This window comes from Sinocyclocheilus grahami, unplaced genomic scaffold (genome assembly GCF_001515645.1).
Source record: "Sinocyclocheilus grahami isolate Dianchi unplaced genomic scaffold, SAMN03320097.WGS_v1.1 scaffold1102.1, whole genome shotgun sequence".
Lineage (NCBI taxonomy): Eukaryota > Metazoa > Chordata > Actinopteri > Cypriniformes > Cyprinidae > Sinocyclocheilus > Sinocyclocheilus grahami.
The window spans coordinates 75,524-95,856 of record NW_015506281.1 but is presented as its reverse complement, the minus strand read 5'-3'; the positions used below and the strand labels follow the sequence as shown (position 1 = coordinate 95,856).

General features: G+C 36.7%; 1 protein-coding gene across 1 annotated transcript in view; it reads right to left on the bottom strand.

The window, feature by feature from the left end:
• LOC107566823 (NACHT, LRR and PYD domains-containing protein 12-like) overlaps positions 1-20,333 on the bottom strand; it is a 127,818-nt gene that overhangs the window by 83,713 nt on the left and 23,772 nt on the right. The window contains exons 5-8 of the mRNA XM_016252370.1: positions 11,187-11,360; positions 9,567-9,740; positions 8,946-9,119; positions 8,614-8,787 (exon numbers count right to left, since the gene is read on the bottom strand). Coding sequence (XP_016107856.1) covers positions 8,614-8,787; positions 8,946-9,119; positions 9,567-9,740; positions 11,187-11,360 — 696 coding nt within the window. The remainder of the gene's footprint in view (positions 1-8,613; positions 8,788-8,945; positions 9,120-9,566; positions 9,741-11,186; positions 11,361-20,333) is intronic.

Here is a 20,333-nt window from a genome sequence, read left to right as displayed (position 1 = left end):
CAGTTAGGAGTGGACATTTTGTCTCGACGGCAGTAGGTTACAAATCAGGCTGGCTGGAATGTTTATTCAACTTTGTATATGTTTTACCAGTGTGTAAATGATTACGGGTGAGTTTCCATATATAATTTGTATTTGAAAATTTATGTTACTGTTCTGAATGTCGATATTTGCCCGTAAATTGAACGCATTTTAAATTGTGTCACAATCGAAAGTGAAACCAAACGCTTTCGTATCGGACTTTGAGCTTTATAATAAGTGTATTTCTATTAGAATACAAATGATTATGTTCACTTCCTAGTTACATATCACCCGGTTTGTTCAATATTGTTTGAAATGTCAAATTTGATGAGGTTGCACTTTCCCTGCTTGTAATATTGAGCATACGCAACAATCGCGCAATCTTCTTGTAATTGTTTACTTTATTTACTAATATAATCGGCAAATAATGTATGTTAAGTAATATATTACTTAACTGAATGTTTGTGTCCTTTACTGATATATTTACCAGTTTTATTTGTATCTCTTCTGTCTATTATAGACCACATGTGTGAAGTAACATCTACAAATCTCCTTTAATTAAACAAGTTAAATTGGGATTTCCCCTCCTGTTTCTCTTACCGGAAACACACAACACCATCTTGGCTGCACTACACCTGAACACATTTGCATAATCCCCGCCTGCCCGTGAAATACGAACAGAGTCTGACCTGCCCACAAACACTTCCGTTAGTTAGTGTGTTTACATCATGTTGAGAATACGCTGTGTTTAAGGATACCACAGAAATACAATTCGAACCTTTTGTTGTGAGGCATGTCATTTTATCAAGGACTGCTTCTCTTATCTGGGCTTTTATCTTCGTTGGCTTCTAATCTTATTAATTTGGACCAACAAGCTCTCTGAAACACAACCTGTAAGTACGATTGATACGTTATGTGTACATTTTCAATTGAGTGCTCAAAATATCAGGTTTTTGTGCTAATATGTGATGTACACCTAGTGCAGCTTTAGGTTTCCAGGTAAAGCATGGTATTGCTGTCTTACTGAAGTAGTTCTGATAATTCGATGTGAACCCGCTATTTCCTAAGAATGTGTCGATTAATGTAGACTGACGTTGTTCTAATTACTTTGTTTAATTATAAAGAATGTAGTGTAGCACACAGACTTCATAATCATTGTGAAATTGCAGTTTATTTTGCTGCACCGGCAGTTATAGGGTTAAGAGAGCATCTTTTGTCTGGCGTTCTTAAAACATTACAGTAGACCCATTTTGGTTTACAAACTGTATTGTTTCATCAGTTAGTCACGTTAGCACACAGCTAACATTTCCACCATTATTGTTTTTAAACTTTTTAAACTTTAGCTGTGGGCACGATTCGCTTGCATAAGTGTTTTTGTATTTTATGTCATTATGTCACGAATCCGGTCCATGGACTTCCGTTCAATCACCACCAGAGGTCACCCTTCCATTACATTAACTCTCACACTACACAAACTGTTGCATGTCATCCCGGACTACATATCCCATCATCGATTGCACTCAGCACTGATTGCACACAGCTGTAACAAATCACACATTCACTATATAACACTCACTCAAACAACCATTCACGGCCGAGTACTGTTTAGCGCCTATCACTCACCTAGCGATAGCTACTCTACGGAGCCATTTCTAGTTTTCATTGTTTAGTTTTAGTCTTGCCTTGCCTGTTTTCTTGTTCTGATTCCTGCCTGTGTTTCTCGGATTGCCCTTTTGTCTCGCCGTTCGGACTCTGTTTGCTCCTGCCTGGACTATTGCTCGTGTTTTTGGATTTCCCCTCTTGTCAAGCCCTCTGGATAACGTTTGCTGCTGACTGACTCACGACCGTTTTGGATTACTCTTCATCTTGCCCTCATATACCTGTTTGCCATTGTCTGAACCTTGCCTGTTTTATGACCACGCCTTTAAATAAAAGCTTTGCAGATGGATCTGCACGTCTCTCGTCTCGTCGGCTCTGTTACACATTATTATAAGAACGGACTGGAGCACTATATTATTGTTCTTTGTAAAGGTGCTTTGTCAATGGTAGCGCTCTCTAACTTGCTCAAGGACTCCTCTCTGTGCCAATCACATCAGGCTTGGCCAGCTGACCAATCAGAGCAGAGTAGGCTTATGGTAGGGAGGGGTTTGCTCCGAACTTGTTTGGAACGAATCGTTTCGAAATCATTGACAAATGACTCTAATATTAACCTTAGATGCATTTAAACCTGTTGTAGGGGACTCCAACACAATATTAGGACACTTTATAATACCATATGACCTACTCTTTAAGTGAAAACTCTGAGTATGTTAACCCTGAAATGAGGGCAACTCTGGGTTTTCCGTTTCAGAATGGGAAGTTTGTCAAACCCGAGAAAGCAGAAAAATCTTAATGCAAATGAAAACAAGCACATTTGAAATTTCTTACCCCACTGGCAGATAATTAGCAAAATATAAAAAAATGCACTTAAATAATTTTTTCCCCCATGGAAACAAGATTAAATACCTTATGTCTTTTTTTATGTAGAAAATTCCTATTGATTTAAGAGTATTTAGATATTTTGACTGGAAACCAGAAGACAAGACAGTTGTAATTAATTTATTTTACTTCTCTGGGCCTTTCTTTTGTTTAATTTAAGGCTTTGTGTATTCCATGGAAAGAATGGCTACTTTCGATAACCTTTGATAAAAGTTAATTAAAATGAAAGAAAGAATTAAAATTATGCACGTGTCTCTGATGCTAGATATGATAAGAGTTGTGAACTTTTCAACTAGCTAGCTACCAACCTCAAACAGTTTTTAAAAAAAAAATTTATTATTATTATTATTATTATTATTATTATCTTATTTGGCCGTGGCAATGCAACGTTTGCACACAAAAAATGTTTTAAATATAAGTATATATATATGTATATATGTATATAAGTATATATATATGTATATATGTATATAAGTATATATATATGTATATATGTATATAAGTATATATATATGTATATATGTATATAAGTATATATATATATATATATGTATATAAGTATATATATATATATATATGTATATAAGTGTATGTATGTATATAAGTGTATGTATATATGTATATGTGTGTATATATATATATACACAGACACACACGCATATATAAAATATACACACACACAGTGGGTATAGAAAATAACCAGCCACCTTTAAAATAACCGCATTTTGTTGCTTTGCAGCCTGAAATGAAGACGGACACAGTCTTTGTTTTATTCAGCTGTATTTACTCAGTGCAACTTATAACATCCAAGTGAAAGATAAAACACCAACTTGTCAGAAAAAAAAAAAAAAACTGAATCACTGAGTTAGAAAAATAACAAAAATGTTATTCTATGATAACCCTCCTAAAAATGACTTGTAAAGTCAATCAGGTGCAGCTAATCACCTTCTCAATGGCATGCCAAGCTATTTGACTTTCACCTGTGATCAGCTGTGCTCATTTTGATCAGCTCAGCATGAAAAGAGCTTTTACTGCAGCATTTCAATCCTTGGTAGAGCAACTGAAGCAAACAATCAACTATGGGTGGCAAGACACTGTCAAAATATCTCCGGGATAAAGTTGTGGACAAACACAAGTTAAGAGATGGAGACAAAAACATTTCAAAGGCTTTATCAATGCCTAGAAGCACAGTGAAGTCTATTATTAAGAAGTGGAAGGTATTTGGTCCAACACAGACCCTCCCTGGATCAGGACGTCGCTCCAACCTGGATGAAAGAGTCAGGATGAAACTGATCAGAGAGGCGACCAAGAGACCTACAGCAACTCTGAAGCAGTTGCAGGAATTTATGACAAAGAGTGCTCATTGTGTGCATGTGACAACAATGTCAAAAATTCTCCACAGATGTGGCTTGTATGGGAGGGTTGCAGTAAAAACGCTGCTCCTCAGGAAAGGCCATATGCAGTCACAACTGAACTTTGCCAAAATGAAGCTTGAAGATTCTGAGGCAGATGAGACTAAAATTTTATTATTTGGCCTCAACACCAAACGATATGTCTGGAAATCCTATACAGCTCAGCATCCAAATAACAGCATTCCTACAGTAAAGCATGGAGCTGGTGATGTCCTGTTATGGGCTATTTCTCTGCAGCAGGGTTGTCAGCACTTATCAGGATAGAAGGGAAAATGGATGGGGCAAAATACCATCAGATTTTTTAGGAAAATCTGCTGCCCTCTGCCAGAAAGTTGTCAATGGGAAGGTTTACCTTCCAACATGACAATGACCCAAAGCACACAGCAGATCTGAGCACACAGTGGTTGAAGAAGAAAAAGCTGAATGTTCTTGCATGGCCTAATCAGAGCCCAGACTTAAACCCCACTGAAAATCTGTGGAATGACTGCAGTCCACAAATGGTCACCATCAAATTTAACTGAACTTGAAGAGTTCTGCTCAAGTCTAGATGTGCAAAGTTAGTAGAGAAAAATCCCAACAGACTAAAGGCTGTAATTAAAGTAAAAGGTGGTTCAACAAAATACTGACACAAGGGGCTTGAAGATTCTGAGGCAGATGAGACTAAAATTTTATTATTTGGCCTCAACACCAAACGATATGTCTGGAAATCCTATACAGCTCAGCATCCAAATAACAGCATTCCTACAGTAAAGCATGGAGCTGGTGATGTCCTGTTATGGGCTATTTCTCTGCAGCAGGGTTGTCAGCACTTATCAGGATAGAAGGGAAAATGGATGGGGCAAAATACCATCAGATTTTTTAGGAAAATCTGCTGCCCTCTGCCAGAAAGTTGTCAATGGGAAGGTTTACCTTCCAACATGACAATGACCCAAAGCACACAGCAGATCTGAGCACACAGTGGTTGAAGAAGAAAAAGCTGAATGTTCTTGCATGGCCTAATCAGAGCCCAGACTTAAACCCCACTGAAAATCTGAGGAATGACTTGAAGACTGCAGTCCACAAACACTCACCATCAAATTTAACTGAACTTGAGCAGTTCTTCAAAGAAGAGTGGGCACATATTGCAAAATCTAGATGTGCAAAGTTACTTGAGACAAATCCCATCAGAGCAATAGGTGGTTCAACAAGACACAAGGGGGTGATAATTTTTCCAAATGAGTGATTCTGTTTTTTTTTATTATTATTATTATTATTATATATATTTTTTCTGACATGTTGGTGTTTTATCTTTCACTTGGATGTTAGAAGTTGCACTGAGTAAAAAGAGCTGGATAAAACAAAAACGGTGTCTGTCTTCATTTCAGGCTGCAAAGCAACAAAATGTGATTATTTTAAAGGGGGTTGATACTTTTCTACACCCACTGTTAGTGTATCTATCTATCTATATATGGGTTGTTGACGTGACATGGCATTTTCACTGTCCCACAAGATAAAAATGAATATAATTAATATTGTCATTATTTAAAATGTAGTAAATCATTAAAAATGTCTTTGTCCTACATGGACCTGTTGTTATAAAAGCTGCAGTGATATTAGAATTTTTACATTTTTGAGCCAAATATCAAAATTGTCCTATGGTGTGACTGTCTCAAGCATGATTAAGTTAATTACAACTTTTATAAATTAAAAAGAAAAACATAAAAATATTAATAAATACCTCCGGCATAATTGTACAAGGGTCTATTTTAGTAAATGCCAATCATTTTTTTCATCCATATATTTCTGAAAGCGTAGGAACCTGATTAAATTAATTAATGAATGAATTAAATTAGTTGAATGACACCTTTCATGATTATGTTACTGAAGCCCCCTGTGAAGCCCATGACATGTGCACATGGTCAATTTCTCTCTCAGAATTGTTCAAATATTTAACTTTTTGGAACCACTATAAAAGTGTTATGTTTTGTTGTGACACACTTAAATTATATATTTTAATTAAAAACTGCATGATAAACTAAATAATCATAAAAAATTATGCAAATGTGTCTTGCTAACCACTAATGACAGGCTAGCTTGGAATAGCAAGGTCATTAATTGACAGAAAAAGGCTGAAACGTCCTTTGGTGTGACAGAAAATGTCCACCGGTGTGACAGCTGTACTGTTACACCACAGGACAAAGATGTCACACCAGAGGACAAGGTCTCTTTAAAAAGTGTTTTAAATAATTAAATAAGATTTATTTAACTTCTTTTTATTCTTTTTTGATAATTTCCAGTGTTCTTAAATGCAATAATTACATTAATTAAACTATTTTCTAATGTTTTTGCAGAAAACTTGTACTGTTATAAAGTGTCATGAAAATAAGTATAAAATGTGATGCTTTGTTTTTGAGACAGAAAGGATTGAGGGAGAAAAATTACTGGAAGAGAGAGGACATGGAAATATAAACAGTCCATTAACAGGGAATGGAGGAGATTCTAAGAGAACAATGCAAAAAGTAAACAATCAAAATTATGCCTTAAAAAGAGTAGCCATACAGTTTAAAAAAATTATTCACATCTTAATGAAAATAGTTTGAATATCAATCATATTTAGCTGTGCCGCACATGTAGCAGAGGGGCCAGAAAAGTTTCAGTAACATACTGATTGACTAAGAGACTGATTTTTGTTGATGAAAATAATTTTTTGTTTCGTTTAAAATGCATGTTGATATTGTTTGTATCAAAAAAAAAAGCTTTCTTTCTCCTTTGACGTGTTCAAAATTAAATAGAAATAATTTAATAACTACCATTTCTGTCCTTTAGTGTGACGTAATGTCTTATGGTGTGACACATAAAAGAACCACAGATTTGTTTTTATCTCAAAATATCTTTTTAAAAAAACAGTTGATTATTGCAACAGGGGATATATAATCATCACTCATCTTGAAATGGTATAATTTTCAGCAGTTTTGAACGGATGACAGCAAAGTTTGTCTTATTGTCAAAGTTTGTCCTGAAATTGTCCAACAAGTCATGGGGAAAAAATGATGTTAATTATAATTTCATATTAAATAAATAACACTATATGAAAATAAGCATCTAACAATGAAGATAAATCTCTCTCATGCTATTTCTATATTATTAAGAGGGTTTTTTCCTTAATTTTCACACCATAGGACAAATGTATGGTACAGTTCAGTGAGAATGTTAAAAAAAAAACAATGAAAGAATTGATGACGTTAGTGACCCTTTATATTTTCTCAAAGATCAGACTTCACACTACATAAATATGAATTTTTTTTTTCAAAAAAGGTCTTTTACAAAAAAAGCTTTTTTTACTGCCTATTTGTCAACTACCCATTTATGTATTGGAAATGAGTAATGATGTATATATGTAATGAGTTCACACAGCATTGTGATTTCAACCACCATTTATTCGGATAACTTTCAAAATATTACTGTTATTGTGTCATGAAATGTAGTTTTTAAAAAGTATTTCAGGCGAGAATGTAGTTGTTTAAAACTCAAATCTGCGGTTTACTTATAAAGACAGCGCCTATTTAAAAATGTGTTTCGCCGATTTCGGAGACGTGTGCTCCATGCGATCAGCAGGCGCTCAGTGCTCATGTTTCCCGACGAGAGCAGTCTCGACGCAGCTAGTCCTTCTGACATTTGCCGCTGGCTCTGATGTCTCCGTAGTGGTTAAACATAAGATATAATTAGTTTTGGGTCAATTTAACAGGTTATCTTTGGTCTTTATTCAATTAATCTATTAATCGATTAATATGTTAAAATTAAAAGAGGCAATACTGTTTGATATAACACTTCATTTCATTGTAATGTAGGCTATATACACATTTCCCTGAACTACATTTATGCGGCTATTAATATGTTTAAATGAAAACGAAAGGAGGCAGTGGTGTTTGATATCATATTTCGTCTTATTGTAAATATATAGTGAGGAAAATTGCAGTAGCCAAGGTGAGCTGACTGACATTATCAAGTACGCTGCTGTTTGCAGAATTACCGGACTTGCATCGTCCCGTCCGCAGGAGTTCACACTGCCGAGTCGAACATGCAAAGTCCGAACTACCGAGGATGAAAGTCTGAAATTTGTGTACTTTGTATTGAGAAACACGCACAGACCTACGTCACCAGACTATTTGCCTATTCGTCCTGGTACTTTAGATAAAACTGTCTGTCTGCATTAATCAGCGCTTGCCTCAGCCCCAAAATGTATACTTTTCCATTGGAGGAATGGTTTGTGTGGCCAAAACAAAAGAGGACGCTGGGGAGTGAGACGGATGTCTTTCTGGTGGGGGCAAATGAAGTCACCGGCGTCTTCATGTGCGAGCGGCCGAATGTGTAGGCCAACACCCGCGTGCTGAAGCTTGGGTCTCATTGGCTGGACCAGGTGGGGAAGGAGTAGTTTTGGGGCCAGTGGTTTGCGAAGGAGAACCCAACTCATCATCAGAAGGGAAAAGTTGGATTTCGGACATTGTAGCAACTGGGTGAAAACTGTCATGGAACGGAGGTCAGTTGGCTGTATACATATATGAATTATCGTGCTAATTGAATTAATTATCAGAACGAGCTCCACCTGTGCTAAACTGGTTGATTAACCTGTACAAGCTCCTCCAGAACTTTGTTAATAAAACATAATTTAATGTAGATCAGCATCATTCACACACACGTTCAGTGTCAGTATTAGTATTTGACATACTTGAGTATCTGCAGTTTATAATTTGGATCCTGCAGTTTGTGTTTGAGCAGCTGGACTCCTGATTGTCCTGGGTGATTGTAGCTCAGATCCAGCTCTCTCAGGTGTGAGGGGTTTGAACTCAGAGCTGAAGACAAATAACCACAGCCTTCCTCTGTCACCATACAGCCAGACAACCTACAGACACACACAGTCAGATCATTTACGCACACACAGACAGATCATCTACAGACACAGTCAGATCATCTAGAGACACACACAGTCAGATCATCTACAGACACACATCAACATTGTGAACAGTTGACTATAAATTATTTCATATATGTATATAATACCTCAGTATCTGCAGCTGAGAGTTTGGACTCTTCAGTCCATCAGAAATTAACTTTACACCAGAGTCCTGCAGGTCAGTGTTACTCAGATCCAGCTCTCTCAGGACACAGTTTGAGGATTGTAGAGCTGATGACAAACTCTCACAACACTGAATAAGGAGATTACAGCCAGCAAGACTGAAAGAGAGCAGAACACACACATCAACAATCAGATCATCTACAGACACAAAGACAGATCATCTACAGACACAGAGACAGATCATCTACAGACACAAGACAGATCATCTACAGACACAAAGACAAATCATCTACAGACACACAGTCAGATCATCTACAGACACACACAGACAGACCATCTACAGACACACACAGACAGATCATCTAGACACACACAGAAACTCAGATCATCTACAGACACACACACAGAAACTCAGATCATCAACAGACACACACACAGAAACTCAGATCATCAACAGACGCACAGACAGATAATCTACAGACACACACAGTCAGATAATTTACAGACACACACAGACAGATCATCTACAGAAACACACAGACAGATCATCTACAGACACACATCAACAGTTGACTGTAAATTATCTCTTATATGTTCCTAAATACCTCAGTATCTGCAGCTGACCGTTTCGACTCTTCAGTCCATCAGAAATAAACTTTACACCAGAGTCCTGCAGGTGACTGTTACTCAGATCCAGCTCTCTCAGGACACAGTTTGAGGATTGAAGAACTGATGACAAACTCTCACAACACTGAGCAGGTAGATTACAGCCAGCAAGACTGAAAGAGAGCAAAACACACACAGTCAGATCATCTACACACACACCCACACACACACACAGAGAGAGAGAGTCAGATCATCTACAGACACAAAGACAGATCATCTACAGACACAGTCAGACCACCTACAGACACACAGATCATCTATAGACACACAGAGTCAGATCATCATCAGATACAAAGACAGATAGATCATCTACAGACACAAAGACAGATCATCTACGGACACACACAGTCAGATCATCTACAGACACACAGTTAGATCAACTACAGACACACCCACACAGTCAGATCATCTACAGACAGACAGATCATCTAGACACACACAGATCATCTACAGACACACACAGTCAGATCAACTATAGACACGCATACACACACACAGTCAGATCATCTACAGACACAGTCAGATCATCTACAGACAGACAGATCATCTACAGACAAACACAGTCAGATCATCTACAGACACAATGACAGATCATCTACACAGTTAGATCATCTACAGACACAGATCATCTACAGACACACTCAGTCAGATCATCTACAGACACACTCAGTCAGATCATCTACATGCACACAGTCAGATCAACTACAGACACACACACAGATAATCTACAGACACACACAAACACACAGTCAGATCATCTACAGACACACAGTCAGATCATATACAGACACACTCAGATCAACTACAGACACACAGTCAGCTCATCTACAGACACACACACACACTCACAATCAATCAGATCATCTACAGACACACACACACAGTCAGATCAACTACAGACACACACAGACAGATCATCTACGGACACACACACACAATCAATCAATCAGATCATCTACAGACACAGTCAGATCAACAACAGACACACACAGACAGATCAACTACACACACATACACACAGTCAGATCATCTACAGACACAAAGACAGATCATCTACAGACACACACAGTCAGATCAACTACAGACACACAGTCAGATCATCTACAGACACACACAATCTACAGACACACACAGTCAGGTCATCTACAGACACACAGTCAGATAATCTAAAGCCACGCACAGTCAGCTCAACTACAGACACAATCAATCAGATCATCTACAGACACACACAGTCAGATCATCTACAGACATACACGGATAGATCATCTACAGACATACACAGACAGATCATCTACAGACACACAAAGTCAGATCAACTACAGACACACACAGACGGATCAACAACAGACACACAGTCAGATCATCTGTAGACACACAGATCAACTACAGAGACACAATCAGATCATCTACTGACACAAAGACAGATCATCTCAGACACACACAGATCAACTACACACACACACACACAGAGAGATCAGCTACAGACACACACAGACAGATCATCTACAGACACACATTAACAGTTGACTGTAAATGATCTCTTATATGTTCCTAAATACCTCAGTATCTGCAGCTGACAGTTTGGACTCTTCAGTCCATCAGAAATAAACTCTACACCAGAGTCCTGCAGGTGACTGTTACTCAGATCCAGCTCTCTCAGGACAGAGTTTGAAGATTGTAGAGCTGAAGACACAATTTCATAATGCTGATCTGAGAGATCACAGCCAGAAAATCTAGAAGAGATTAAATAAAATTTAAGAAATAGCAAAACAATAAAGACATGTACAGAGGGTTGCCAGTTTTCTGCCCTCAGGGAACGGAGGATGACATGATCTGAACATTGAATCACAATAAGATGAGCTCCTGAGAGTGTGCGATAATCTGATCATTTTATAATTCAGATTTTTTTCATATCTGAAATCAAATGAGCTCCTGGCTGTTTATTCAACTAATGAATATTTAACAATTTGCTAAATGTGGCAAAATTTTCTGAAGGTATAAAAATTCAAAGTTTTGAGAGACTCTCCACACAGCCGTGCATTTATTGCAGTTGTACTTTTTTTTTTTTACTGGATTAAATCCTTACTGCTATATTGTTAATTTGATGAATATTTGTAGTTTCCCATTATTTGGTGCTTCAGTTGCATTAGTTTGAGTCAATGGTGTTCACAAGCACAGTAACTTGCTTTGCTTTATTAACTTTATTCAACATCATAGCCATTCAAGATCAAATGAGCTGTGTTGAATCAATTCTTGCTATGTAGTTTAAGCTTTAAAGTAAGAGACAGAGATTAATTCACTGAGTCACGTATGTGGAAATCAAATCCTTTAAAATTAGGTTAATGAAATGAAAGAGCCCTGAATGAGTGAATGTTGGGAATAAAACAGTTGAATTTAATTCTGTCAGCTGCTTCAGCTCTTTTAAATGCTTGTTTAAAAGTCCCTAAATTATATCAACATTTACTATTTATTTTACTACAAATCATCATCTATGACAGGGGTGCCCAAACTCAGTCCTGGAGGGCCAGTGTCCTCCAGGACCAAGTTTGGGCACCCCGATCTATGACCTTACAGCTCTACACAGTAAATTCCCGAGTGCTAAATTAACACTGCTTGGAGCATATATGGTCCCACTCTAAAAGAGTGTTAAAGTAACACTGAAGCAGTGTTAAAGTTAATGAAATAATTATGTGATTAATTAAGTGGTGATTGATCATTAGTGATGAACAGCTGCTGTTAACAAGCAGAATCACTGAAGAAAAGAGAATCACAAGAACTACAACCAGTGTTGCCAATTTAGCTACTTTGTAGCTAGATTTAGCGACTTCCCCGCCCCTTTTGAGACTTTTTTCAAAAGTTTAGGGACAAATATAGCAACTGGTTGGACAAACCTTATCTAAGTTCTCATCTTGCCCACTGATCTAAGTTCATCTTTATATAGATCAGAGAATTTGCCATTGTGATGTCATCTAGTGACATTTAGCTACCAGTTTTAGCTACTTTCAATTGAAAGCAGTTGGCAACACTGACTACAACAGACTTCAGCCACAGCCTTAGCTGAAATCAACTGAAATAAAAGACATTAAATCTCTCAATCTCAGCAGAAGATGATTAATCATCTCCACAAACAGCATCACCAGCTTCATGCATTAATAACCAGTTTGACTATCTAAAACAGAAGTTCTTCATTGAGAATTAATGTTTAGATGGGGTTTTCTTTTGTGAATAGTGGTTGCTCTAGTTGCCTCTTGACTTTTCAGATTTAAGTTTCTCTTTGGCTGGCACAATTGTGTGTATTAAACACATATGTGATAGCAAACAACTTATGATAAAATCATGTCATGTCTCTGATTGCAATTTATCTAAAGCTGTAGTGCTTTTATGATTTCTGTATTGTTGCAATTATATGAGATAACAATGTGAGAAAAACCTTCATAAATTACTTTTATAAATATAGTTCATAAAGAGGCTTCAAGTCTGGCACTCATAGACATGAAGAATCAGCATGTGAATCTCAGCAATGGTGACAAAATATTCTGATAATTTTTGTGATTTTTGAACGTCACAAAACAAGGCAGTAAAAAGTCACAACAAAAAATATCAAAAATAAAAGCAAATAGTAATGTAACGAATCAGCTCATGACAGGAAATATGAATAATTAACCATAACTAGTTATGATTAATTATGAATATTTTAGATGCGCTGTAGACATTTAGCTGACCACTCAGGGTCAACTGTCTTGTCAATTCTAAGAACGTTAATTTCCTGGTTAAGGGAAATAACTTTCTTACTGTACAATTCTACAAGTTGTTTAGATCATCAGAAGGCGAATTCATAGATACTAAACAAGGTATATGTAAGGTTATATGAATGAGTGGTTTATCGTAAGCATGGATAAAAATAGTCTATAATACAACAGATTAATACAAAACAGCAATAATATACACAATGGCCTGAAGAATATGTGTGTTCATTCAAAGAAAGGTTTTCCTATGAATTAATTAGTAGAAAAGTCCATTTCTACTGTGCATTTGTGCCTCTTGCTTCTGGAGAATGCAGCTGAGAGTCTGCTCGCATTCCACAAGGTTGTAAATGTATCGGGTTACCATGAAACCAGGGGCCTGTTCGGCTTCCTGGGGTGTTACAGAGTATTTGTGAAATCAAACAAAATATAACAAAATATATATTGTGTGTTTGAGTGGTCCAGATGCTACAGTAAAAATAAAAGAAAATACTAAGACAATGTAGCTGCATAATTTATTCATGTTGCAATGCATGCTGGGAGCCATGGATGAGTTATGATTGGTGCACCCAGAATGCACTGCAACATGAATCTGTCTGATGATCTTCACCATTGCTGAGATTCATATGCTGATTCTTGATGTCTGCGTGTCTAAATAGCACAGATGCTCTAAACTGGTGTGCAAAGTGTTTTTAAAGCTCTTCCTATTATTTCATTAAAATGCAGTTGTGATCAATAACAAACTATATTACCACTGATGACATCCGTGAACCTGGCTACTACATGACAACAATGTCATTATCAAAAAAAAATGGCCAATATAATCTGAACACACTTTCTCTTGGTTTTTCTTGCCATAACAAATGTGTTTCATAAACACAATTACAGCAACCAGAGAAAAACTTATGTTAGAAAGTCAAGTGTAAACACGTATCTCATCTCCACAATGGTTCAAATTGTGTTATTTTCAATAAACATTAACATCTAAATCTCTGTTAATTCTCAATAAGAATTTTTAGACGCATGACAAACAAAAATTCAAACTGGTTATTAATGCATGAAGCTGGTGATGCTGTTTGTGGAGATGATCTTCTGCTGAGATCTTGAGAGATTGAATGTCTTTTATTTCAGTTGATTTCATCTAAGTCTGTGGCTGAAGTCAGTTGTAGTTCTTGTGTTTCTCTTTTCTTCAGTGATTCTGCTTGTTAACAGCAGCTGTTCATCACTAATGCTCAGTCAGCACTTAATTAATCACATAATTATCTCATTAACTTTAACACTGCTTCAGTGTTACTTTAACACTCTTTTAGAGTGGGACCATATATGCTCCGAGCAGTGTTCATTTAACACTTGGGATTTTACTGTGTATGGAAATGAATTTATTATGCCTGTGAGTGATTGCATTAATGTTTAAAGTATAGGTTTTGTATAAGTGCATAGAAATGAATTGGGAAAAATACACATTATTACACACAATAAACGCTGAATAATACTGAATACAGTTTATATAGGAATGCCGCGATAGGTGTCGTATTCCTATAGGTAGATGTGATCAGCTGATGCAAGCTTGACTCACGTAACCTGCCAGAACTAATGCCAAAGCTTAATTTAAAAACATGGGTTGCAATGAGGGCACTGATGAGATGTGTATCATTTGCTGCAGATTCACTACTCTACTGTAAAATACTAAATATAAGCACTGTCAGCAGGTATTTCATAATAACCTATTCTAGATCAAGACAAATACATTAATAATTCTGATAACCAGCCATTCGAAAGGGACTCTAATGTAATGCATTTGCTTTTTTGTTTGTACAATTACTCCAGTGAACTAGTTGTTGTTGGCTTCTATTAATTTTGGTGAACACAATAAAGAGTTGAGCAGATCTAGAAAATTCTGTTTAGGGTGGCATGAGGACTGTGAGGGGTGGCAACACCAAAGCAAACAAGCATTCAATCATCTATACTAAACCTACAGTATATAATCTATACTACAATATAGCCACTTTGGAATTGTGCCCTCTATTGGAAAAGAGGAGTCATGGGGAAAAGATTCCATTCTTAAAAGAGAACAGCGTTTGTTTTGGTTGCATGTGCACAGGACACATCAGTAAAAATTGTAGAAATCGCCTTTCATGTAAAGTGTGTAATCTTAAACACCATGAAGTATACTTTACATCTACCCAAGAGAAGATGTGAGCAATTCAAAGCAAGTGAGGAAGCAGACGTACATTGTAATGGGCAGTGCTCTGGAATCTGTTGAGTCCAGTGGATTTATTGGAGCTGGTAAATACGAATGTAAACTTTCTATAGTTCCTGTGCAAGTGAAATCTAAAAAAGGAAATAAGACTGTGATTACTAATGCGTTTTTGGACCAAGGTAGCACAGCAGTATTTTGTACATCTGGATTGATGAATAGACTTGGTCTTTTAGGTAAAAGGACAAATATTCTCTTGCGTACTATGGGTCAGGAGAAAGTCACAACTACCCATGTTGTTTCTGGGTTAGAGGTAGCTGGTTTGAATAAAGAAGATTTCTGGGAGTTACCTGATGCCTATACACAAGAGACTATGCCTGTGCATAGAGGAAACAGCCCAAGACAAATGGATTTGCAGGGATGGCCACATTTGAAACATGTGAATCTACCTGAAATTGACTCTATCGAATTGCTTATAGGAATAAATGCCCCAAGGGTTATGGAGCCGATTAAAGTGGTCCGCAGTGTCAATAACGAACCCTATGCAATTAAAACAAGGTTAGGATGGGACAGTAAATGGCCCACTAAGAGGAGATAGTTGTGACCAGTCTGCTTCTAAGTTCCCTGATGTTACAGTCAACTGGATTTCAGTTTCAAACTTGGGAGAGCTTTGGCAACAACAATTTAAAGTTGATTTTCCTGAATGTAACAAAAATTAACAAGTTGGGTTTTCAAGAGAAGATCACAAGTTTATGGAGATGGTAACAGACTCATTAAAGCTGGTAGATGGTCATTATTCTATTGGCTTGCCTTTGAGGAAGAAAGATGTCCATATACCAGACAACAAGACATTCGCTGTTAGAAAAGATTGAAAAAGCATGTTTCATTTCATTCTGAATATTCTGTTTTCATGAAAGACCTTATCTCTAAAGGTTATGCAGAGAGAGTGCCAGCTGAAGACTTGAGACATAGCAACGATAAAGTATGGTATATACTAGAGGTGTGCTGATCCGATATTCAGTATCAGTGTCGGCTCCGATACTGGCATTTTCTGCCGGATCAGGGTATCGGTCAGACGAGACCGATCCAAATCCGATATTGTGCGTATACTAGGGCTGCACGATATATAAATATTATCGAAATATCGCAAATGTAAATATGCAATATGCATATCGCAAGGGCGTGCGATATCGGAATCATTTTAATAATAGGCTACTTAAATCAAAACGTTGCAAAAGGTCAAAGTTTTAGTTTGACGCATATATGCTTGACGTTAAAAAGAGTTAGGTGCAATAAGTTGCAGAAAACAGCTCTTTGCCGTCTCGTCTTGCTGTCTGACTCACACCTGAAGCGCGCGCACAAGTCGCATCTCGCGCAGCGTCTCTTCAGTTCTGCCGCACACCTGCAAAGCACGCGCACACACAGAGACGTGTTTCAGATGACACGCGAACACCAGTTTATTCGTCTTTCGCATCTCCTCATGTTTGAACAGACACCTACACACAGAATTATGTCAATAGTACCCGTCTCGACGATCATTCTCGTAAACGCAGTCAGTTATGTTTTAAATGAATGTAAACAGCTGAGAAAGAATGTGTATCATTATACTGGATCCGTGCAGTCGGATTTAAAGGGACAGCAGCCTATAAATACCTGCTGCTGAATATGTCATTAATGTTAATCAAACAACAAAACAGCTATAACAAAGATTAATCTAAATTTAATTCATACAGTGAACACTATGCAGTGTTATTTTACACTTAATTATTTCTGTATCTGAATACTACTGTTTATTTGATCTATGCTTGTAAATTGTGTATTTCTTTTTTTTCTTTTTCTTTCTTTTTTTACTGACTGTTCACTTGCCTTTAATCATGTTTGAACTTTCTCAGACTATAGTTTTTGCTGTGGTATATGAAGAAGTACTTAAAGTGTGTGGAAAGCAAAGTTACAATGATATTTTTTTGTTTGCATGTTCACACTGATGTTAAAATTACATTTTCTGATTTGTGATATTACTTTTTATGTAATGCTAAAACACTGCTGGTCACTTTCAGAAGTTGTAGTGATTCTTTCTTTTCCAAGAAAGAATGTGAAACAAATTGGTTATATAATTTTCATTTTTAATATAATTGAAATTGATTTTACACACTTTAAGCAATATCGTATCGCATATCGAATATCGCTTTTTTTAACAAGGAATCGCATATCGCATTTTTCTTCAATATCGCACAGCCCTAGCATATACTATTCTGTGTTATTGTTAAGCCCGAAAGGCACAAAAACATTGTAAAGCACTATAAAGTTTCTGTGCACTATAGTCCAAGTGTTCTGAAGCCATTCCATAGTTTAATGTGAGATACAGATGAATATTTAAATCATTAAATTCAAGTTCACGTGAACTCTTCTCTCTGCTGCGGCTCTGTCATCTCCCATTCAGCATTCAAACTGCGTGTCGCATTCGGTTACGACAGCCAAGACGACAAAACTCTCTCCGAGATTATTCAGTGTCCCTATTATTATACTTAATCTGTAGATAAAGATCAATGGTTTTGCATAAAAGGACTTTATTTTGCTGGAGATTAGTGCTGTTTCTAAATCACGTTACTTTCTACCAGATGTCTGTTAGATCACAGCACTGGAATAGAGAGCACTATGAATTGTTCCTCACGAGCACAGTAACTCATTTAAAACTGTTAAAAGAAAAAGCTCAATAAACTATCGCACAGATACAATACACTATGTATCAGTATCTCTTGTCTTCCCTTTGTGCATTGAGCCTTTCTATGCGGAGTGCTGCGCGCTGTGACTTCGTGTTGCTTCAAGTGCATCATTCTGCACACGGAATACGCATAAGCGCTTTGTGCAGCTCTGTATTGGAGCCTTTCATATTATAATACTTTTGCGCAATGAAAGATTATTAATAGCCTTTCTTATTCTGTCTTATCGTATGCTGCTGCGTTGCCTCATTACTGTGCTATGCATTTAAAAGAAATGTCTTTTAATTTTATAGCATATATTTATATATAAATATATTTATTTGTTTTTCATGAATGTATTTTACAACAATACAAAGAGCAATGTTATATTTTACCAGATTTAGTCCTACACATATTTGCTTTTATTTGTTCCCCACTAAAAAAAATTTTTCACTGAATGTTTAGATTTTATAAAATTATTGTGCACTCGTGATTTTTCTAGAGTAATTTTTGCTACTGAATTATTCACTAACCTAGTTTATAGTAGTATTTTTGTCATAGATTATGATTGTCTATATTTAGTAGATTGTGTGTAACACACAAAAGAGTGATGATCAGGTTAACACATTGAGGTGTAGAAATTCTACACTGATTTAAAAAAAACTGCGCTGGTATCGGTATAGTCCCCTAGTATATACCCCATCGCGGTGTTTACCACCCCCGCAAAGGAAAGCTCTGGGTTGTTTTTGATTGTGGAGCTACATAGGGATGCAGCGATTAACCGGTTTTGCGATTAACCGCACTTTAAAACGTCACGGTTAATTAATCGTAAAGGTTCCGCTAAACCTAGTGTTTCTGTTACACCAAACAGAACTGTTGCAGCTAGCGCAAAATGAAAAAAGTTACACTAGCGGTGCACCAGCTTAAAATTACGTGCTTATCAGAGGCACGGAGGCTACTACATGCATTAGATGAACTGACAGAGGAACCAAAGCAGCAAAGCTTTTTTCCACCAGAGAAATGCCTGTCGATAGTGTGGGACCATTTTGAGTTTGACCAGGGTGTCATTTAAATATTGCTGTAAATAACTGCTGCTAAAGAGCGAATACATAAGGGATAATGCACGGCTTGCTGTACATTGAACGATTTTAATGCACGACGTGAAGATAAGAACCACCTGACGCGAAGCATTTGCGACTGAAAACTACTGCGTGCGACTATGAATGTTTTAGGAGCACCAGTGCGACTGACCGATCATCATCATACTTGTGATCGCTGAGGGGAGCTTCAAAGCTTTCTACGTGTTTCTGCAGCGTCGAGTAATGTATCACAGACATATCTCACCAATCCTTTCATAAGCAAAGTGTAGACGGAGTAAATAAGAGACTCATCGCGCAGTGTAGCGAGCTTCGTTGATTATAGATGTGAGATCGAGATGAACCAAGATGAGTGACAGCTTTTAATGACTTTTAAGGGAGTTTGTAAATGTGATACTGATTTAATACAACAGTTAAATAGACAAGAAGTTAATATTAAGTGACTTACATTGCCTGACTATAACACTATTGTCTGATTTCGTCGTCGAAAATAGTTTAAAACAAAGACACAGCAGAACCGCTGCGCATCTGCATTTTGTTTATGAATGAACTGTTTTTTTAAATGAATCTAGTGAGTCAGTGATTCATGATTACCCATTCATGCTTCATTCCTGAATGAATCAGCCAACCTCTACAAATTAATTTTGTTAATAATGATTTCATTTGATTGGTAACTTATATTTCTTATTCTACTTGTTCTTATTCTGATGCTGTAATAACATTTTTAAAAAAGCTTATAAAAATTAAAAAATTTTAAGGATTTGACAAAAGATGACAAGATGATACTGATTTCATTTGATTGGTAACATATTTCTTATTCTACTTGTTTTTATTCTGTCGTTTTAATTAACATTTTTAAAAAGTTCATCAAATATAATTTTTTTAAGAATTTAAGAAAGAGTCAAATATCACCTCGTAATGGAAAGGCTACTTTTTGATAACATTTTGGATAATTGTTTAGAAGGTGCTC